The sequence below is a fragment of the Cottoperca gobio genome, chromosome 1, assembly GCF_900634415.1.
Source record: "Cottoperca gobio chromosome 1, fCotGob3.1, whole genome shotgun sequence".
NCBI classification, from domain to species: Eukaryota; Metazoa; Chordata; class Actinopteri; order Perciformes; family Bovichtidae; genus Cottoperca; species Cottoperca gobio.
The window spans coordinates 15782562-15799173 of NC_041355.1; the positions used below are offsets into that span (position 1 = coordinate 15782562).

The 16612-nt window shown below is 41.8% G+C and overlaps 1 protein-coding gene across 1 annotated transcript; it reads right to left on the reverse strand.

The window, feature by feature from the left end:
• Positions 1–3735: 3735 nt before the first annotated feature.
• On the reverse strand, positions 3736–4728 carry LOC115007552 (trace amine-associated receptor 13c-like). Its single transcript, XM_029430487.1, has one exon. The coding sequence runs from the start codon at positions 4726–4728 to the stop codon at positions 3736–3738; it is 993 nt and encodes a 330-aa protein (XP_029286347.1).
• Positions 4729–16612: the final 11884 nt, after the last annotated feature.

The window sequence follows — 16612 nt, forward strand, 5'->3', positions numbered from 1 at the left end:
GACCAAAGAGCAGTTTGTAATATCCGTCCATCCCAGGGTCCTTTTGTAGGGTCCTGCAACGAGTACTGCCTCTGGACTCAATAGTTCTGCTGGGCGACTTTAACACTTACATGGAAAACAATGGAGAACCCTGGAAGGGGTTGATTGGGAGAAATGTCCTGCCCGATCTGAACCCGAATGGTGCTTTGTTATTGGACTTTTGTGCTAGTCGTGGATTGGCCATAGCAAAAAACATAATCAAGCAGAGGGTGATTTATACGTGTACTTGGTACTAGAAAACCTTAGGTCAAACATCGATGACAGACTTTGTGGTTGTATCAACAGATCTGTGGCCCTTTGTCTCACTCGGGTGAAGAGACGAGCAGAGCTGTTCAACACCTGCATTGATGAGTTGAATGAGATGCAGGGGAGACTGCCGGACAGGTCTGGTAAACCCAAACATGCACTGAGGGTGAACTGGCAACATCTAGCTGAGGCCCTTGTCCATAAGGTCTTCCACTCCCACTTCTGGGAAAATTCTCACACATCCTGGGGTAGGTTGGGGAACTTGGAATCCCAGGGGGTCTTGTGCAAAACCTTGATTGTGTAGGCAGCTGCTTGTAGTTGTGGTCAGATGATCATGTTGGTGTCTGTTGTGGCAGCAACCTAGGAACCCATTGGTGGTCACTAATGGTGAAGGAGATCGTCAAGCGGAAGAAAGAGGCCTTTCAGGCCTGGTTAGCCCAGTGGTGCTAGGAAGCCAGATAGGCTGCGGCTTCGGTAGTCACAGAAGCAAGTTGGAGGATTTGAGGTAGGCTATAGAGAAGGACTTTTGTTTGGCCTCATGAAAGTTCTGGAAAACCGTCGATTCAGAAATAGAAAGCAGGGCTTGGCTCAGACTATGTATCGCAGGGATGTTGAAGGCTCTGGACGTTGGGTGGGCTACCTTGGCTTACTCACCTCTTCAGTTTCATTTGGAGGTCAGGGACAGTGCCTGAAGAATGGCAGATCTTGATGGTTCTTTTTTAAACAAAGGGCTGGGGGTGGGGTCAATGGATATGCTCCAATTAACGGGGTATCATAATTGATAATCTGCTCTTTGCAGATGAATAGGTCCTGTTACCTTCATCAGACCATGATTTTCAGCACGCACTTGGAGCAGTTTGGACTTGAGTTTAAAGCAATCGGGATAAGAGTCAGCACCTCCAAGTAAGAAGCCGTACAGTAATTCTCTGCCAGAAAACGGTGCTTCTCTCACTGTAGGTTGAAAGTGAGTTGCTGCCCCATGTGAAAGAGTTCAAGTACCTTGGGTATAGTTCACAAGGATAAAATGGAAACGAGAGATTGACGGGCTGATTGGTGCCGTGTCAGCAGTAATGCCGGCGTTGTTCTGGGCCGCTGTGTTGAAGAGGGACCTGAGCTGGAAGGCAAAGCTTTCGATTTACCAGTCGATTTACAGTATGTTACAACCCTCACCTATGGTCATGAGCGTTGGGTAGTGACTGCAAGAAGGAGATTGTGGATACAAGTGGCCAAAATGAGTTTTGTTCGTAGGGTGGCTGGGCTCACCCTTAAGGATATACTGAGGAGCTCAGACATCCAGAGAGAGCTCAGACTAGACCCCCTGCTATTTTGTGTTGAAACTCTGGATTTCGGGACTTGAATACAGAGTTTTTATCCAGAGCAAGGAACAGTTCAGGGTTCACTGTTTTGCTCAACGACACTTCAACATGTGGACAAGGCTGAACTGTCAACCCTGCGATAAATGAAATACCCATTCTACATTCTAAGCTACAGCTGGGAATGGCATTTACCCATCAAGGGCCTCTTGGACTGGCGAGGCTCTGCTTGCTCTTTTTTACATTGGGTTTGACAGGGACTACTGGCCGTCGGGTTTTATTTGTTTCTTCCCCAGACTTTTCCAGTGCCAAATTTGTGAGGCACACAACCCTTGTTTGGTTGTAAACTTATCCCCTTTATTTATGTTTGTTGATCACACACATATTAGACTTACAATAATTACATAGATGCACATTTAAAAGTCCTGCTTTTAAGACATAATTGCTAAAATGAACTGCCAACTTCCAGATCGAGCCTAGGATGATTTCCTTTTCAAAAATCTAATTTTACTGTATTTAGATTTTTTGTAAAATAATTATACATTTGTAATTTTGTTGTCCAGTAAACTGATCTACTGCTTGAGTTTTCTAAATTGTTTTATATGAAAGATGAATGCATGAAAAAACTACTCTATCTACCATTATAAATATGTTGGCCTTTGGGTTCTTTTTTGACCTTTTAGAACCAGAAAAATGTCTCCTTTTATTTTTCACGAAAGATTTGTTCTGTTTTGCATTTTTTCATTACAGAAGTCAGACGGCCTCAGCTTCAGTCCAAATCTTTGTAATAAACCAGGCTGTCAATATAAATACCTTTGTATTTCATTTTACAAAAATAAATGAGAATGTGTTTCACTGAAATGTCTTCACCATGTTTATTTACACACAATTGTCATCAAAAAATAAAACAAAAACAGTTTCTTATTGTGCTAAGTTTGTACACAATATATCTTCATCTGAATGTTTGTTTCCGCCTTTTTTTCCTTCCAGATTGTTCCCATATGCCACTTTAAGATCAATTATTAAGAACATAAGGAAGCTTCTCAAAATGTAATGATAAGATATTTCAGCTGACATTCTTGTCTTTATCTACACAGCTTGTATAATTCGTTTTCATTTTCTTTTCAACTAGATTCTTGATCTGACAGACATCTGGCCTTATTATCACATTAATAGTTTTACTAAACCAGGGGAGACATAGCTATCATAAGGTCTGCTGTTGAACATATTTTGTCATAAAATAGAAATGGTTTTGCATTGCTGCTGAATCCTTACAATAATAATTAACATGTTACTTTGCTAATCCTGTTTAAATGGAATTGCTGAGAAAATTAAATGCATTTTAAAGACAATGCTTTCTTCACATTTGTTTTCACTTAAACTTAACACTTGAAACAATGTGAGGTGATGCAGTTAGGCAACTTGCTCACAATCAGAGCTAGAATCCTGTTTTATGTCTTCAAAACTGAACTATTTAGGGGAAAATAACAGTGTTATAGTCTCTTCTATTATCATCTAATGACAATGTTTGTCCCAAAGTACTCGTGCAGTAACAATGCTGTGACTGGAGCATAAACCAAACCCATCACAAAGTTCACCTGTTGGGAACCCATCAAGTTCAGTCTGTTACATACAGATAGGTTAAACATTTAATAATACAACATACTGTATTTGATAAATAGACTGAATGTTTTTCAAGAAATGGCTATATGCAAAATGTAAATGTCTCTAGTAAAACTATTAATTCACCAGGTCTGCAACTAACACCTATTTTCATCTTACAATAGTCTGCTGATTACTGTCTGGTTTAAATGTTAAATAGTTTTAAATGGTCTTTAAAATATCAGAAAATAACAACAAATGACTTTTCTCAACCCTAAGGTGATAAATTCAAAGCCCTTCTTTTGTTATTATAATGTAAGACTAGGAAAAGCAGAACATGATCACATTTAAGAGGCTGAATTATCAAACATTAGGCATTATTGCTTAAATAATTACTTATATTAAAGATTATGTCTCATGCTATATTTCTCTTGTTAACATACTTCAACGTCACACATAACCAACAGCAGTTTAAATATTACGACACTTTCACTTGCCAGGTGATATAGGTCATGAAAAAGAGTGAGTAGAGGCTTTAAAGTATATTTGCCTGAGAGGAGTTCTGCTCAAGTATCTTCAGGGTAACAATGAACTTGATAGCTTTTCTAAACCACGGATAGAAAAAAGCATATATGAGTGGGTTCAAACAAGAATTAAAATACAAAAGCCAGGACACAATGCCCCAAGACGAAACACTGTTTGAGATGTCCTGTCCTGCAAGAGAGGGATAGTAATACGGACAGAAACTCATCAAAAACACAAATATGACAATACCCAGAGTCCTGGCTGCTTTTCTCTCTGATTTCTTAGCAGTGACTGGACATTTACCTCCTGCAACAGCTGTAATATGAGACTGCATGAAACGAGCCTGAGACACTGCCACAGTAAACACTCTCATGTACAGAACAATGATGACTAAACAGGGACCGATGAATGTGAACACAAGGTCGACAGTTCCTGAGACATAGTTAATCACAACAATACACTCCCCATAGCAGGAGTTATGTCTGTCCGGTTGCCTGAGATGGTCTTTTAAAATCAGCCCGTTGTAGAGAAATGAGCAGGCCCAGCACAAACACACAGAAACCTCAATTCTGCTGCGAGTTATTTTGTTAGGGTACTGCAGAGGATAACAAATGGCTACAAAGCGATCGATCGATATGAGCACCATGTTGCCCACAGAGGCTGAGGTGAGAGTGAAGCCAATAATGTATGACAGCGCACAAATGAGATCACCCAGTAACCAGCAGGTTTCTATGAATCGCATTGATTCCATTGGCATCACCAGCAGCCCAACAAGGAAGTCTGAGATAGCCAGGGAGAGAAGGAGCAGGTTGGTGGGGGTTTGAAGCTGCCTGAAGTGGGAGATGGAGATGACCACCAGCAGGTTGAGAGATGCAGTGAGCACAGTAAAAGAGGAGAACAGCGTGTAGAGGAGCACAGCTTCAGAGCGAGGACGCATTAAACCCCTGCAGGACAAGTTCAGGAGATGAGGGTAGCAGAGCTCTTCTCCCTCCAGGCCGTCCATCATCCAATAATGAGTAGAGGTGATGATCTGAACCTGCTGAGCTCAAGCAGCTCTCTAATCGTACAAGACTTTGTGCAGCTCACTTATATCTAACGTCACTCTGTAGTCCTCCTTAACATCCTGGTCATCTTCTTCATCACTGTCTGTCATTGGCTATTGTCAACCGATTCATTGTTTCTGAAATTTCTCCACATCTCTTTATTACCTCTCCCTTGCTGATTCCACCCTTCTTTCTTCATCCCACTGTAACATGATGGAAAATATTAGTTTTGTGCAACTGTTGAAACATTTTTCTCTGTAAAGCTTTGTTGAAGTCACATCAACCTCCCTAAAGCCTTGATGGGATAGGTCTCTGTCCTTTTTCAGGGCACCACTCTGAAACAACTTCTGTTGTGGTTTTGTGCAAAACAAATGTTTTGCATGTACAAGCACAGGCACAAAACAGTAGTGCTGGAACTGAATGCTAACAAGAATCATATAGCACTGTGTGTGGTGATGCTTACATGCCCAGGTTTGGTCTCAGTGTTATGTAGATTTCATTGGCAGAAAATGTGTTAAATTTAATAGTTTAAGTCATTCACAGGATTTTCTGCTTTTTCTTGTTTTATGATATTGTACTTTGATTACTTTTGGCTTTTAGACTATTAATTAGACAAATCTGAATCTCCGTTTGCCATGGGAAATTGCAATGGGGAATGTTATACATGTTATTGACTGGACAACAAATGCATTAATAAAAAAGAAAATGTGCCACCTTTTCATGGTGGAGGGGTTTGGTACTCACCAGCCCACCAGTCTCACCAGTGATACTTTTTTGTTTGTGCCTTTTCCCTGAATAGCAGTTCAGAGTATCCAGCCTTCTTAGAGTGTCTGAATGGGGTCCTAGAAATTGTACCGCCTAGGGACTCTATAGTTCTGCTGGGGGACTTCAACACTCTCATGGGCGACGGTTGAAAAACATGTAAGGGGCCTGCCCGATCTGAGTGCTGCCTTGTTATTGCAATTCTGTGCTAGTCATGGTTTGGCCATAACAAACACCATATTTGAGCACAGGGAGAGGAGGAGTGTACTTGGTACCAGAACACCTTAGGCCAACGATAGATGATCAACTTGGTCGTGTCATTAGATCTGTGGTAATATATCATGGACACTTTGGTAAAACATAGGATCATAGCTGTCAACTGGGAGGGCTTCCCAAGACAGAGCTGGCATTCTTTACTAGTCAATTCAGACAGGAAGAGACTGACTAGCCTAGTAAAGAAGGCCAGCTCTGTCCTGGGAAGCCCTCTCGATACTGTGGAGGTGGTGGGAGAAAGGAGAATGATGGCCAAGCATTCCTTCCTGTTGGACAACAAGTCCCACCCGCTTCAGGACACTTTGCCAGCACTGGGCAGCTCGTTCAGTGGCAGGCTGCTTTCATCTGCACTGTCCCTTTGCTGTTGTAACACTGTGCATTTCCCAGCTGTGGGACAAATAAAGGTGGAGGAGAATCACCCATATTCTCAGTGGCAAGGTGCAATGTGTTATTGGTATTAGCCCTTAGATGTTGAAGGCTCTGGACATTGTTGGGCTGCCTAAACTGACACACCTCTTTAGTGTCGCGGGGAGGTCAGGGACAGTGCCTGCAGGATGGCAGACCGGGTGTTGGTTCCAAAAATGGAGCATGAGATCATCAGCCATTTTAGGTGTGGCGTTGGCAATAATACAGGCGTTGTACCGGACCATTTTGTTGAAGAGGGCACTGAGCTAGAAGGCATCTGATTACAATGCCCTCCTCGTCGGTTTTCCAGGACAACTGCAACCTATCCCCGGATCAATAGATTAAAAAAGATAATTGACAATAAATAGTATTTGTTATTTGAAGTCCTTGATTTCAGACTCTGGATTTCAGGTCTTGGATACAGTGCTTTTATTCAAAGTGCTTTACAATTTGTCTCTTGTTCACATATGCTCACACACAGATGTGTACAGAGCTACCACGCAAGGCACTGGCCTAAGCATCAGAATACATTTAGAGTTCACTGTATGCTAAATCACACCCTACAACTCTACGTCCTTAGCCACAACTGGGATGGCCATGGGCGGTAACCTCTGGGTTTGAAAAGTGAAATCAATATGGACGTGCCTTAAACCTGCATTCCCTCTAATGTACAGCAGGGGTGACTCCACTGGTTGCAAAAAGAAGTCACATTTTGTAGAAGTCTATGAGAAAATTATCCTTCTTCTTACTTGATTTGTTACCTCTGTAAACATTTTCCTTACAGTATATAGTCTCAATCGCTAGTTTCAAGTCTTCTTCAATACAGCATGATATTCATTTAGTAAATTATGGTCCCATTCAGAGTGATAAATGATAAAGCATGTTATGCTTTAGGGCGTAGCTACTTTGTGATTGACTGGCCGCTACCACAGCGTTTGTCTAGTGTAGGTGCTCTCCATGTTCTTGCTTAGAACTTTAACGCCTTCAGTGTGGTTAATTGTCAATAAAAAATTTTCAGTGTTCTTTTGTTCTTAACTCAACCCTTGTGTCACCAAATTGATGTATTTAACTTTAAAATGGATGCTACAAAATGTTCTTTAGAAATGCTTGATGTTTCCAAAGTCAATGAGTAATTGTGTTTAATAATCTTGATCTCAATATTGACCAAAAATAATCGTTATTATGAGTTTGTTTAGGATGTGGAGTATTCTCTCATCATCCCACAGCACAGGTGTGAATAATAAAATTAATGATGGCTGCATTCAATATGCATTTTTCAGTTTCAGGGTCCTGGTATCATGCTGACTCAATGTCATTCTATCATGGAGTCATCATTAATGTTCATTAGATACACTTAGTTTTCAAAAACAAGAACATTCATGTTTTCTGCCCCAGCTGAGGTCATGGCTCACATGTGTAAAGCGGTATACAGTTGCATCATGTGTTGATGTAAGAATGTGTTTATTAACACCTTTGACTGGAATTCACCTGTGGTTTAACGTGTTAACAGACATTATTACAAGGTGTAAACATGTCCCTCTGGTACACAACACAGCTCTCAACCATAACAGTGTTTGTTTCATGTATGATGAAACTAATGTTTCCTCTGAGGTACTGATGAGTTTGATGAGTTTTTGTGTGTATTGGTTGCATTGAACATTTTCTGTAGTTACAAAAACTCAAAACCAAAGCTATTGCACTAATGCTTTCTTATCTATCAGCATTGTTGATACCCTTTCAGACTTTCCACATCTGACAACTCTATGAACATCTGGTAAAACAGTACAATCTGTTTCTATGTGATTATTGGCAGAGCCCAATTACTTATTTGGTTACACTTAAAAATGAAAAGTGTTTATAAGACTTTAGTACATCATGATGTTTGGAATATATGAGTTATTACCTGATTATTCAATTCTATCCTTGATAAAGGCCAGGGGTTCTCAGCAGGGGGCGGTAGCGCTCCCCAAGGGGGTGTTCAGAGAGCGTCGGGGGGCGCTGGAAGCAATATTTTTGAAAGGGTGGGGCATTTATGTGTTTTTGGGGGGCGTGTGCTTTATAGGCTATGCTATGTTGTTGAATCTGAGATTTGGTAAAAAGAGCGATGCAAAGTCCTCCTATGTGTAAATTTACTTGCCAATAAACACATTTCTGAATTTATTCTGCCTAGTGTTCAGGCAACCATGTGTTGTTTTTAGACTTTTATTTTGCTGAGCAATAAGGTGCTGCTTAAAGAAAAGAAGCGTCGCCCCCCCTCAGCCGCCACTGCTCGAAAGCATGAATGTTTTTCCAAGGATACACCATGAACGCCATGTTATTGACGTGGTTACAGATTTACAGATATATATTTATATTTATCATATTTGTAAGTGTTCACATATTTTATTTTATAAGAAGAATTAGAATTAGAAAACAGGAAAGCGCCTCAGATTTGTTTCTTTGTGCTCGTTTATCGTTGAAACACTTTAAGAGTGCAAATTGTTTCGCATTTCTGAGGCTGCTGTGTTTGACACCAATTAAAGTTTGAATGTCTTACCCGTTTCTGATTGGCTGCAGTCTGTGACACCGATTAAAGTTTGAATCTCAAACTTTTTTAATGTTGCATTTGTTTAATACTCCTGAAAATATTTCTATTTACATGGCTTTTTTTGCTTCCTGGGTACATGGCGTATTAGGGCAATTAAAGGTAAAAACAACAATAACAATTTTTATTATTTTTATAATATAATATTTATTATTATTTAGAAATGTTATTATGTAACTTCAATCTCAGAGGATTTGAGTTTTTAAAATAATATAATATAGCAGCCTAATAATAAGAAAAATAATATAAGAATTTAAATACAAAATTAATATAATCAATACGTAATATAAATAATAAATACTAAGAATAATAATCATAATAATACAAACAGAATAATAATCAACATTAAAATACAATTTGCCTACATTTTATGTAATGGGGGACGGTAAGGGACCTGGATAATGGATAGGGGGCGCTTGCCCAAAAAAGGTTGAGAACCACTGATATAGGGTATGAACTTATATCAAATTGGTAGCCTGTAACAATAATAATGTCATAACTTATATCTTATCTTGTCTTAACTTCTATATATTTTAGATTAAGAGAAGTTTTTCTATTTCCAAAAAGCCAAGATGACGACAATCAATAAACAACATGACGACGGCCAAAATGCCAAAGTCAAGGCCTCAAAACCTTAGCCCACAAACCAATGGTTGACTTCCGGATGATTACGTCCACTTCTTATAAACAGTCTATGGTAGGGGTGGGGAACCTTTTTCATGTCAAGGGCCAATTTTGTTTTACAACATCCTTCGAGGGCCATACTAATTATTGAACTCATAACCTCTGCAAAAATGTTTTAAGACACAGCCCATTAATTTCAATTTTCTTATATACTGTGCAAAAAAGCAACTTTTTTATCCATGTATCTTTCTGTTTTATCAGAAAACAATCCTTTATTAGTTCCACAATGGGGAAATGTATCTTGTCACAGCAAAATAACATATGAAGTAAAAAGGCAGTACACAATAATTAAATAGAATAAAAAATAATATAAGTACCAAGTGGTTGATAGAAAATAAAGTGAATATTGCACATGTTTAATATTGAAGTTTTTTGACATGACGTGACCACGTGATGGCACGTTCCACTTGTGTTGTGTTCAAGGACCCTGACCTTGGCCAGGAAAACAGGCAATCACCCGTCTATTGCTGTCTAGATTTTGTAAAAAAATTCTAGTATAGTCTATTTTTTTGCATGTGTTTATGAATTACCTCGAGGGCCGGATCAAATGGTTTCGTGGGCCGTATACGGCCCGGAGGCCGGAGGTTCCCCACCCCTGGTCTATGGCATTAACCCATCAACTTCCTCTTGGACTGACGAGGCTCTGCTTGCTCTTCTTTACATTTAGTTTAAGGGTTACTGGCAGAGGTAACAGTGATTTTGCTCAGTTACTGCAAGGAATCAGGAATCGGGACAATTTTCCGTCTATCTCTTTGTTGATGCTGTGGCCTCAGGTCCTTGATAAGGTGTACAGGGAAGTCAGTCCAGAATGATTGTTGACTGGATAGCAATAGCACAGATGTTGCACAGTTTGATTTAGGGCTGTGCAATTAATCACATTTCAATTTCAACTACATTTTGGCTCCAACGATTTTGAAAACAAGTTAATTGAGATAGAATTATTGTGCCGTTTCTGTTTCACAGAGGCACTCTCATTTTGTCTTGTGGTGCACCCTTGCACCCCTTTCTTTTACAGTGGTCACCCGCTCTGTGTAGGAGGATCCCTCATGGGGCCTCTCCCCGTTGCTGGCTGGCACTTGCCGGGCATACATAGTGCCCTTTGGGGGGCGGCGCAACTGTCTTACAAGTCGGTCTGTCCTCAGATCTGCGATGACGTCGACAACCCACCTGACTTGTCTTGAAACACGGACCATCTTGTTCTTCATAGATCTAGTCTATTAATTTTGCTCCCAAAGTGCCCCAAATGAATGCATTTAACTTTAAAATGTAGGCTACAAAATGTTCTTTTCGAAGTCACACTTTGTTTTCACAAACAAGAACATTCATGTTGTCTGCCCCAGCTGAGGTCATGGCTCACATGTGTAAAGCGGTATACGGTTGCATCATGTGTTGATGTAAAAATGTGTTTATTAACACCTTTGACTGGAATTCACCTGTGGTTTAATGTGTTAACAGACATTATTACAAGGTGTAAACATGTCCCTCTGGTACACAACACAGCTCTCAACCATAACAGTGTTTGTTTCATGTATGATGAAACTAATGTTTCCTCTGAGGTACTGATGAGTTTGATGAGATTTTGTGTGTGTGTTGGTCCTAAATAATATCTATACAAAACCTAAATCATTCTGCAGTGTTTTCTGATATTTAATGAACCAATTATTTTAGATTAAGAGAAGAAATGCCATTAACATTACTTTACGTATTGCATAGCAAAACCTTTAAGATATCATAACAAACCAAATCTTGTATTATTAAACACTGAAAAAAGATAATGTTTCTATTATTATCACCTGATATCTAAATCTTCAACCAAGCATTAACTCACAATTGACATCTTGATTCTAATTTTTTTGTTGCTATTAAAATCCTTTGTTGTAACATTCACTACACATACATAATGTAGTAGTAGTGTGTAGTTTATGATCACATCAATAGGGTATAATTAGCTTATTGTCTAATTATCCAATAAAAACAATACGGTCTGTGTCAGATCACTCTCGTCACTGATGTGGTTGCTGCCATCTGCTGACGATGATACCAACTGATCCAGGATTGCGTCACTGTGAACGTGTTCAGTGGCTGAACCACAATCTTGCAGTGAGATCTGTTGCAGTTCATCTCTGATAGACAGACCTGCACCGAGAGTTCGTACGAGTCAGGAAGCAGAAACTCACAGTGCGGTCCAACACCCATACTACCATAATATTTAGTATGCCAGAAGAAGATTTAGTATCTCCCAATATATAGTAGCCTATGTCAAATGAAGTATGGCAAAAAATACCAGGATGTCCTACTGCATCCGGTCGCATTTTGTAGTATGCAAGCCAGCATGCTTTTCTGGCTATTCTGACCCACAATCCTTTGCAAAGCAAATATATGACCAAGAGGATCAACGTTTAAGGTGCAATGTTATAATAATAATATAATAAGCTTTATTTGTATAGCACCTTTCATACAAGAATTGCAGCCCAAAGTGCTTCACAGCAAAAATATAACAATTAGTACAAGATTAGACAGAATAAGAGCATTTACAGTACAATAATCACAGTGTAGATGTAAATGAGTCTGAAGTACCATTATAAAAATAGCCGAATTAAAATAGTATAAAATAGCAGATAAAATAGCAGAATTAAAATAATATAATATAGCAGAATTAAAATTGTATAATAATAGCTGAATTAAAATAGCAGATAACGCGTTATGGTTTCCCCAATTGTTAGAGTTGTGTTAAACTTTTAGACTTCTCTGGTCGATACTTTACTTCCCTTTGTCCCCGTTGTACAAAGTAAGTTAAAACACAATCGTCACTGTGAGTCCCAAATTTCGTTTATGGTAAAATTCAAAAACGACTTCATGAAAGAAAGGAAAAGGAAAGGAGAGACCCTGCCCGGAGGAAGCCCGGGGCCCCCGTCTGGAGCCAGGCCCAGACGGAGGGCCCGACAGCGAGCGCCTGGTGGCCGGGTTTGCCACGGAGCCCGGTCGGGCACAGCCCGAAGAAGCTACGTGGTGCCTCCCATCCATCCATCCTGTGGGCCCACCACTCATGGGAAAAACCGCTGGGGTCGGGTGCGCTGTCACACGGGTGGCAGTGATGGTCAGGGACCTCGACGGACCAGACCCGGGCAGCAGAGGCTGGCTCTGGGGACGTGGAACGTCACCTCTCTGTGGGGGAAGGAGCCGGAACTAGTGCGGGAGGTGGAGTGCTACCAGTTGGATCTGGTGGGGCTTACCTCCACGCACAGTCTTGGCTCTGGAACCGTACTCCTGGATAGGGGTTGGACTCTATTCTTCTCCGGAGTTGCCCAAGGTGTGAGGCGTCGGGCCGGGGTGGGGATACTCACTAGCCCCCGGCTGAGCACCGCTATGTTGGAGTTTATCCCGGTGGACGAGAGGGTCGCCTCCCTACGCCTTCGGGTTATGGGGGGGAAAACTCTGACTGTTGTTTGTGCCTATGCCCCAAACCGCAGTTCTGAGTATTCGGCCTTCTTGGAGACCCTGAATGGAGGCAGAGGCAAAGCAGCGGGTGTGGGAGAAGTTCGGAGAAGCTATGGAGAAGGACTTTCGGTCGGCACCAAGGTGCTTCTGGAAAACCATCCGGCACCTCAGGAGGGGGAAGCGAGGAACCATCCAAGCTGTGTACAGCAAGGGTGGGACCCTGCTGACTTCAACTGAGAAGGTTATCGGCCGGTGGAAGGAGCACTTTGAGGAACTCCTGAATCCGACTAACACGCTCTCTATGGTTGAGGCAGAGCTGGAAGCTGATGGGGGATCATCGTCAATTTCCCTGATGGAAGTCACTGAGGTAGTCAAACAACTCCACAGTGGCAAAGCCGCAGGGGTTGATGAGATCCGTCCAGAAATGCTGAAGGCTTTGGGTGTTGAGGGGCTGTCTTGGTTGACACGCCTCGTCAACATTGCGTGGAAGTCTGGGACAGTGCCTAGGGGTTGGCAGACCGGGGTGGTGGTTCCCCTATTTAAAAAGGGGGACCAGAGAGTGTGTGCCAACTACAGGGGTATCACACTTCTCAGCCTCCCTGGTAAAGTCTACTCCAAGGTACTGGAAAGGAGGGTTCGGCCGGTAGTCGAACCTCTGATTGAAGAGGAACAATGCGGATTCCGTCCTGGTCGTGGAACAACGGACCAACTCTTCACTCTCGCAAGGATCCTGGAGGGGGCCTGGGAGTACGCCCATCCGGTCTACATGTGTTTTGTGGATCTGGAGAAGGCGTATGACCGGGTCCCCCGGGTGATACTGTGGGAGGTGCTGCGGGAGTATGGGGTGAGGGGGTCACTTTTGAGGGCCATCCAATCCCTGTACGCCCAAAGCGAGAGTTGTGTCCGGATACTCGGCAGTAAGTCGGACTCGTTTCCAGTGAATGTTGGCCTTCGCCAGGGCTGCGCTTTATCACCAATCCTGTTCGTGATTTTCATGGATAGGATATCGAGGCGTAGTCGTGGAGGAGAGGGGTTGCAGTTCGGTGACCTGAGGATCTCATCGCTGCTCTTTGCAGATGATGTGGTTCTTATGGCATCATCGGTCTGTGACCTTCAACAGTCACTGGATCGGTTCGCAGCCGAGTGTGAAGCGGTTGGGATGAGGATCAGCACCTCCAAATCTGAGGCCATGGCTCTCAGCAGGAAACCGGTGGATTGCCTACTCCGGGTAGGGAATGAGCCATTACCCCAAGTGAAGGAGTTTAAGTACCTCGGGGTCTTGTTTGCGAGTGAGGGGACAATGGAGCGAGAGATTGGCCGGAGAATCGGAGCAGCGGGGGCGGTATTACAGTCACTTTACCGCACCGTTGTGACGAAAAGAGAGCTGAGCCAGAAGGCAAAGCTCTCAATCTACCGGTCGATCTTCGTTCCTACCCTCACCTATGGTCATGAAGGCTGGGTCATGACCGAAAGAACAAGATCACGGGTACAAGCGGCCGAAATGAGTTTTCTCAGACGGGTGGCTGGCGTCTCCCTTAGAGATAGGGTGAGAAGCTCAGCCATCCGTGAGAGACTCGGAGTAGAGCCGCTGCTCCTTTACGTTGAAAGGAGCCAGTTGAGGTGGTTCGGGCATCTAGTAAGGATGCCACCTGGGCGCCTCCCTAGGGAGGTGTTCCAGGCACGTCCAGCTGGGAGGAGACCCCGGGGAAGACCCAGGACTCGGTGGAGAGATTATATCTCCTCTCTGGCCTGGGAACGCCTCGGGATCCCCCAGTCGGAGCTGGAGGATGTGGCCCGGAGAAGGGAAGATTGGGGTTCCTTACTGGAGCTGCTGCCCCCGCGACCCGATTCCGGATAAGCGGTAGACGATGGATGGATGGTAAAATCCAGATAAAACCGTTATTAAACACGCTGGTTTAACCTTTTCAGTCTAAGGCAATACCTGACTACTAGTCTTCTCTGCTGTGACTAGTATGTTTCTGTCAGATATCCCTTAGGCTAAAGGAGTTCAATATTTGACTATTTGACTACTCGTCTTCTCTGCTGTACCTCTGTCAAATATCTCTTGGGTCAAAGGACTTCAATATTTAACTACTCCTCTGCTCTGCTGTGAGAAGTGTGAAATATCTCTGTCAAATATCCACCCTTGCTTCCCCTTCTCCTTTCCTTACTTTAAATGATAATAAAACCATTTCTTCACTTGATTTTTTCATCAACGGCAAGCAGGTCAATCAAGAAGCAAACAACACAAAACCCACAAATTAAACTAAAACGCGTTATGGTAAAATATATAAAATATCACCATTAAAAGGCTAAAGTAAAGAGATATAAAATATCACCATTAAAAGGTTAAAGTAAAGAGATATAAAATATCACTATTAAAAGGCTAAAGTAAAAAGATATGTTTTTAGTTTACTTTTGAAGATATTGAGAGAGCTTGCCTCCCTAATGTCTGCAGGTAAAGTGTTCCATAGCTTCGGTGCATAATTGATAAAGGCTGCATCCCAATTTTCTTTTGGATGTTTCTGGGAACATTTAATAAACCAGTAGTAGATGATCGTAATGTTCTTGGGGGCACATAGTTGATTAGAGAGTTGGCAGTGTAACTTGGTGCGGTTCTGTTTAGGGCTTTGTATACAAGAAGGAGGACCTTAAAGTCAATTTTAAAAGTTACTGGAAGCCAGTGTAGAGTAGCTAACACTGGACTGATGTGGTCTCTCCTCTTGGTTCTAGTCAGCAGCCTCGCTGCAGCGTTCTGGATGAGCTGAAGTCTCTCCATTGTTTTTTTTGGGATGCCGGTAAAGAGTGCATTACAGTAATCGAGTCGGCTTGAGATAAAAGCATGGATTAGTTTTTCAGCATACTTTTGATTTATAAATTGTCTGATTTTAGCTATATTTCTAAGGTGGAAGAATGATGTTTTTGTCACCTTGTTTATGTGGGATTTAAAGCTTAGATCTGAGTCTATGATAACACCAAGACTTGTGACTTCCGGTTTAAAAAAAGGAGTAAGTTTCCCCATGTTATTCAGCATCATCTCTCTTTTTGTTACAGGACTTACTAGTAGGATTTCAGTTCTCATTTAATTTTAAGAAATTATTGCTCATCCATTTATTTATTGCTGACAGACAGGTGGTGATGGAGTTAACAGCTGTAGTATCATTTGGTTCAGCAGAGTTATGATGAAGCGGTGTGTCCTACTTGTAGGCATACTGCTTGCATCAGTACGTATTTTGTAAGGGTAGCTGCAGTACTAAAAGTGATAAGTGAAAAGGTGTGTGTGTGACTGTTGTTGGGCTCAATCTCCACTGGAGGGGTTATGTGGCTAATCAGACACTAGATGGCCCTGTTGGTAAAGCAGTTGACATTGATTTGAAACACTGCAATAGCTTTGACAAAGGACAAAAAGGCATGCTTGGAAACTTTATGTTACTTTTTGATTTTAACCTCCCTACCTAAGTTCCTGTTGTATCCCAGACAATATATTGTTCTGAGTGGCCTGTCCTTGTTACAATTACAAGAATAAAGTCAGTGACTGCTGCTCTTGTGATGATGTGAATTACAAAATGTGCAGTGGACAGAAAGTGGAGAGCAAATCTACCGGAACAATTAAGTGGAAATATATTCTTATAGTCTTTTCATAGTGTGAAAAAGAAGATTTAAATTTCAGATTTTGAAAAACTGCAAATTAATGGAAA

Bases quoted from the DNA above. Each gene is read 5' to 3' on its own strand.
- LOC115007552 (XM_029430487.1), bottom strand. From the start codon at position 4,728: ATGGACGGCCTGGAGGGAGAAGAGCTCTGCTACCCTCATCTCCTGAAC.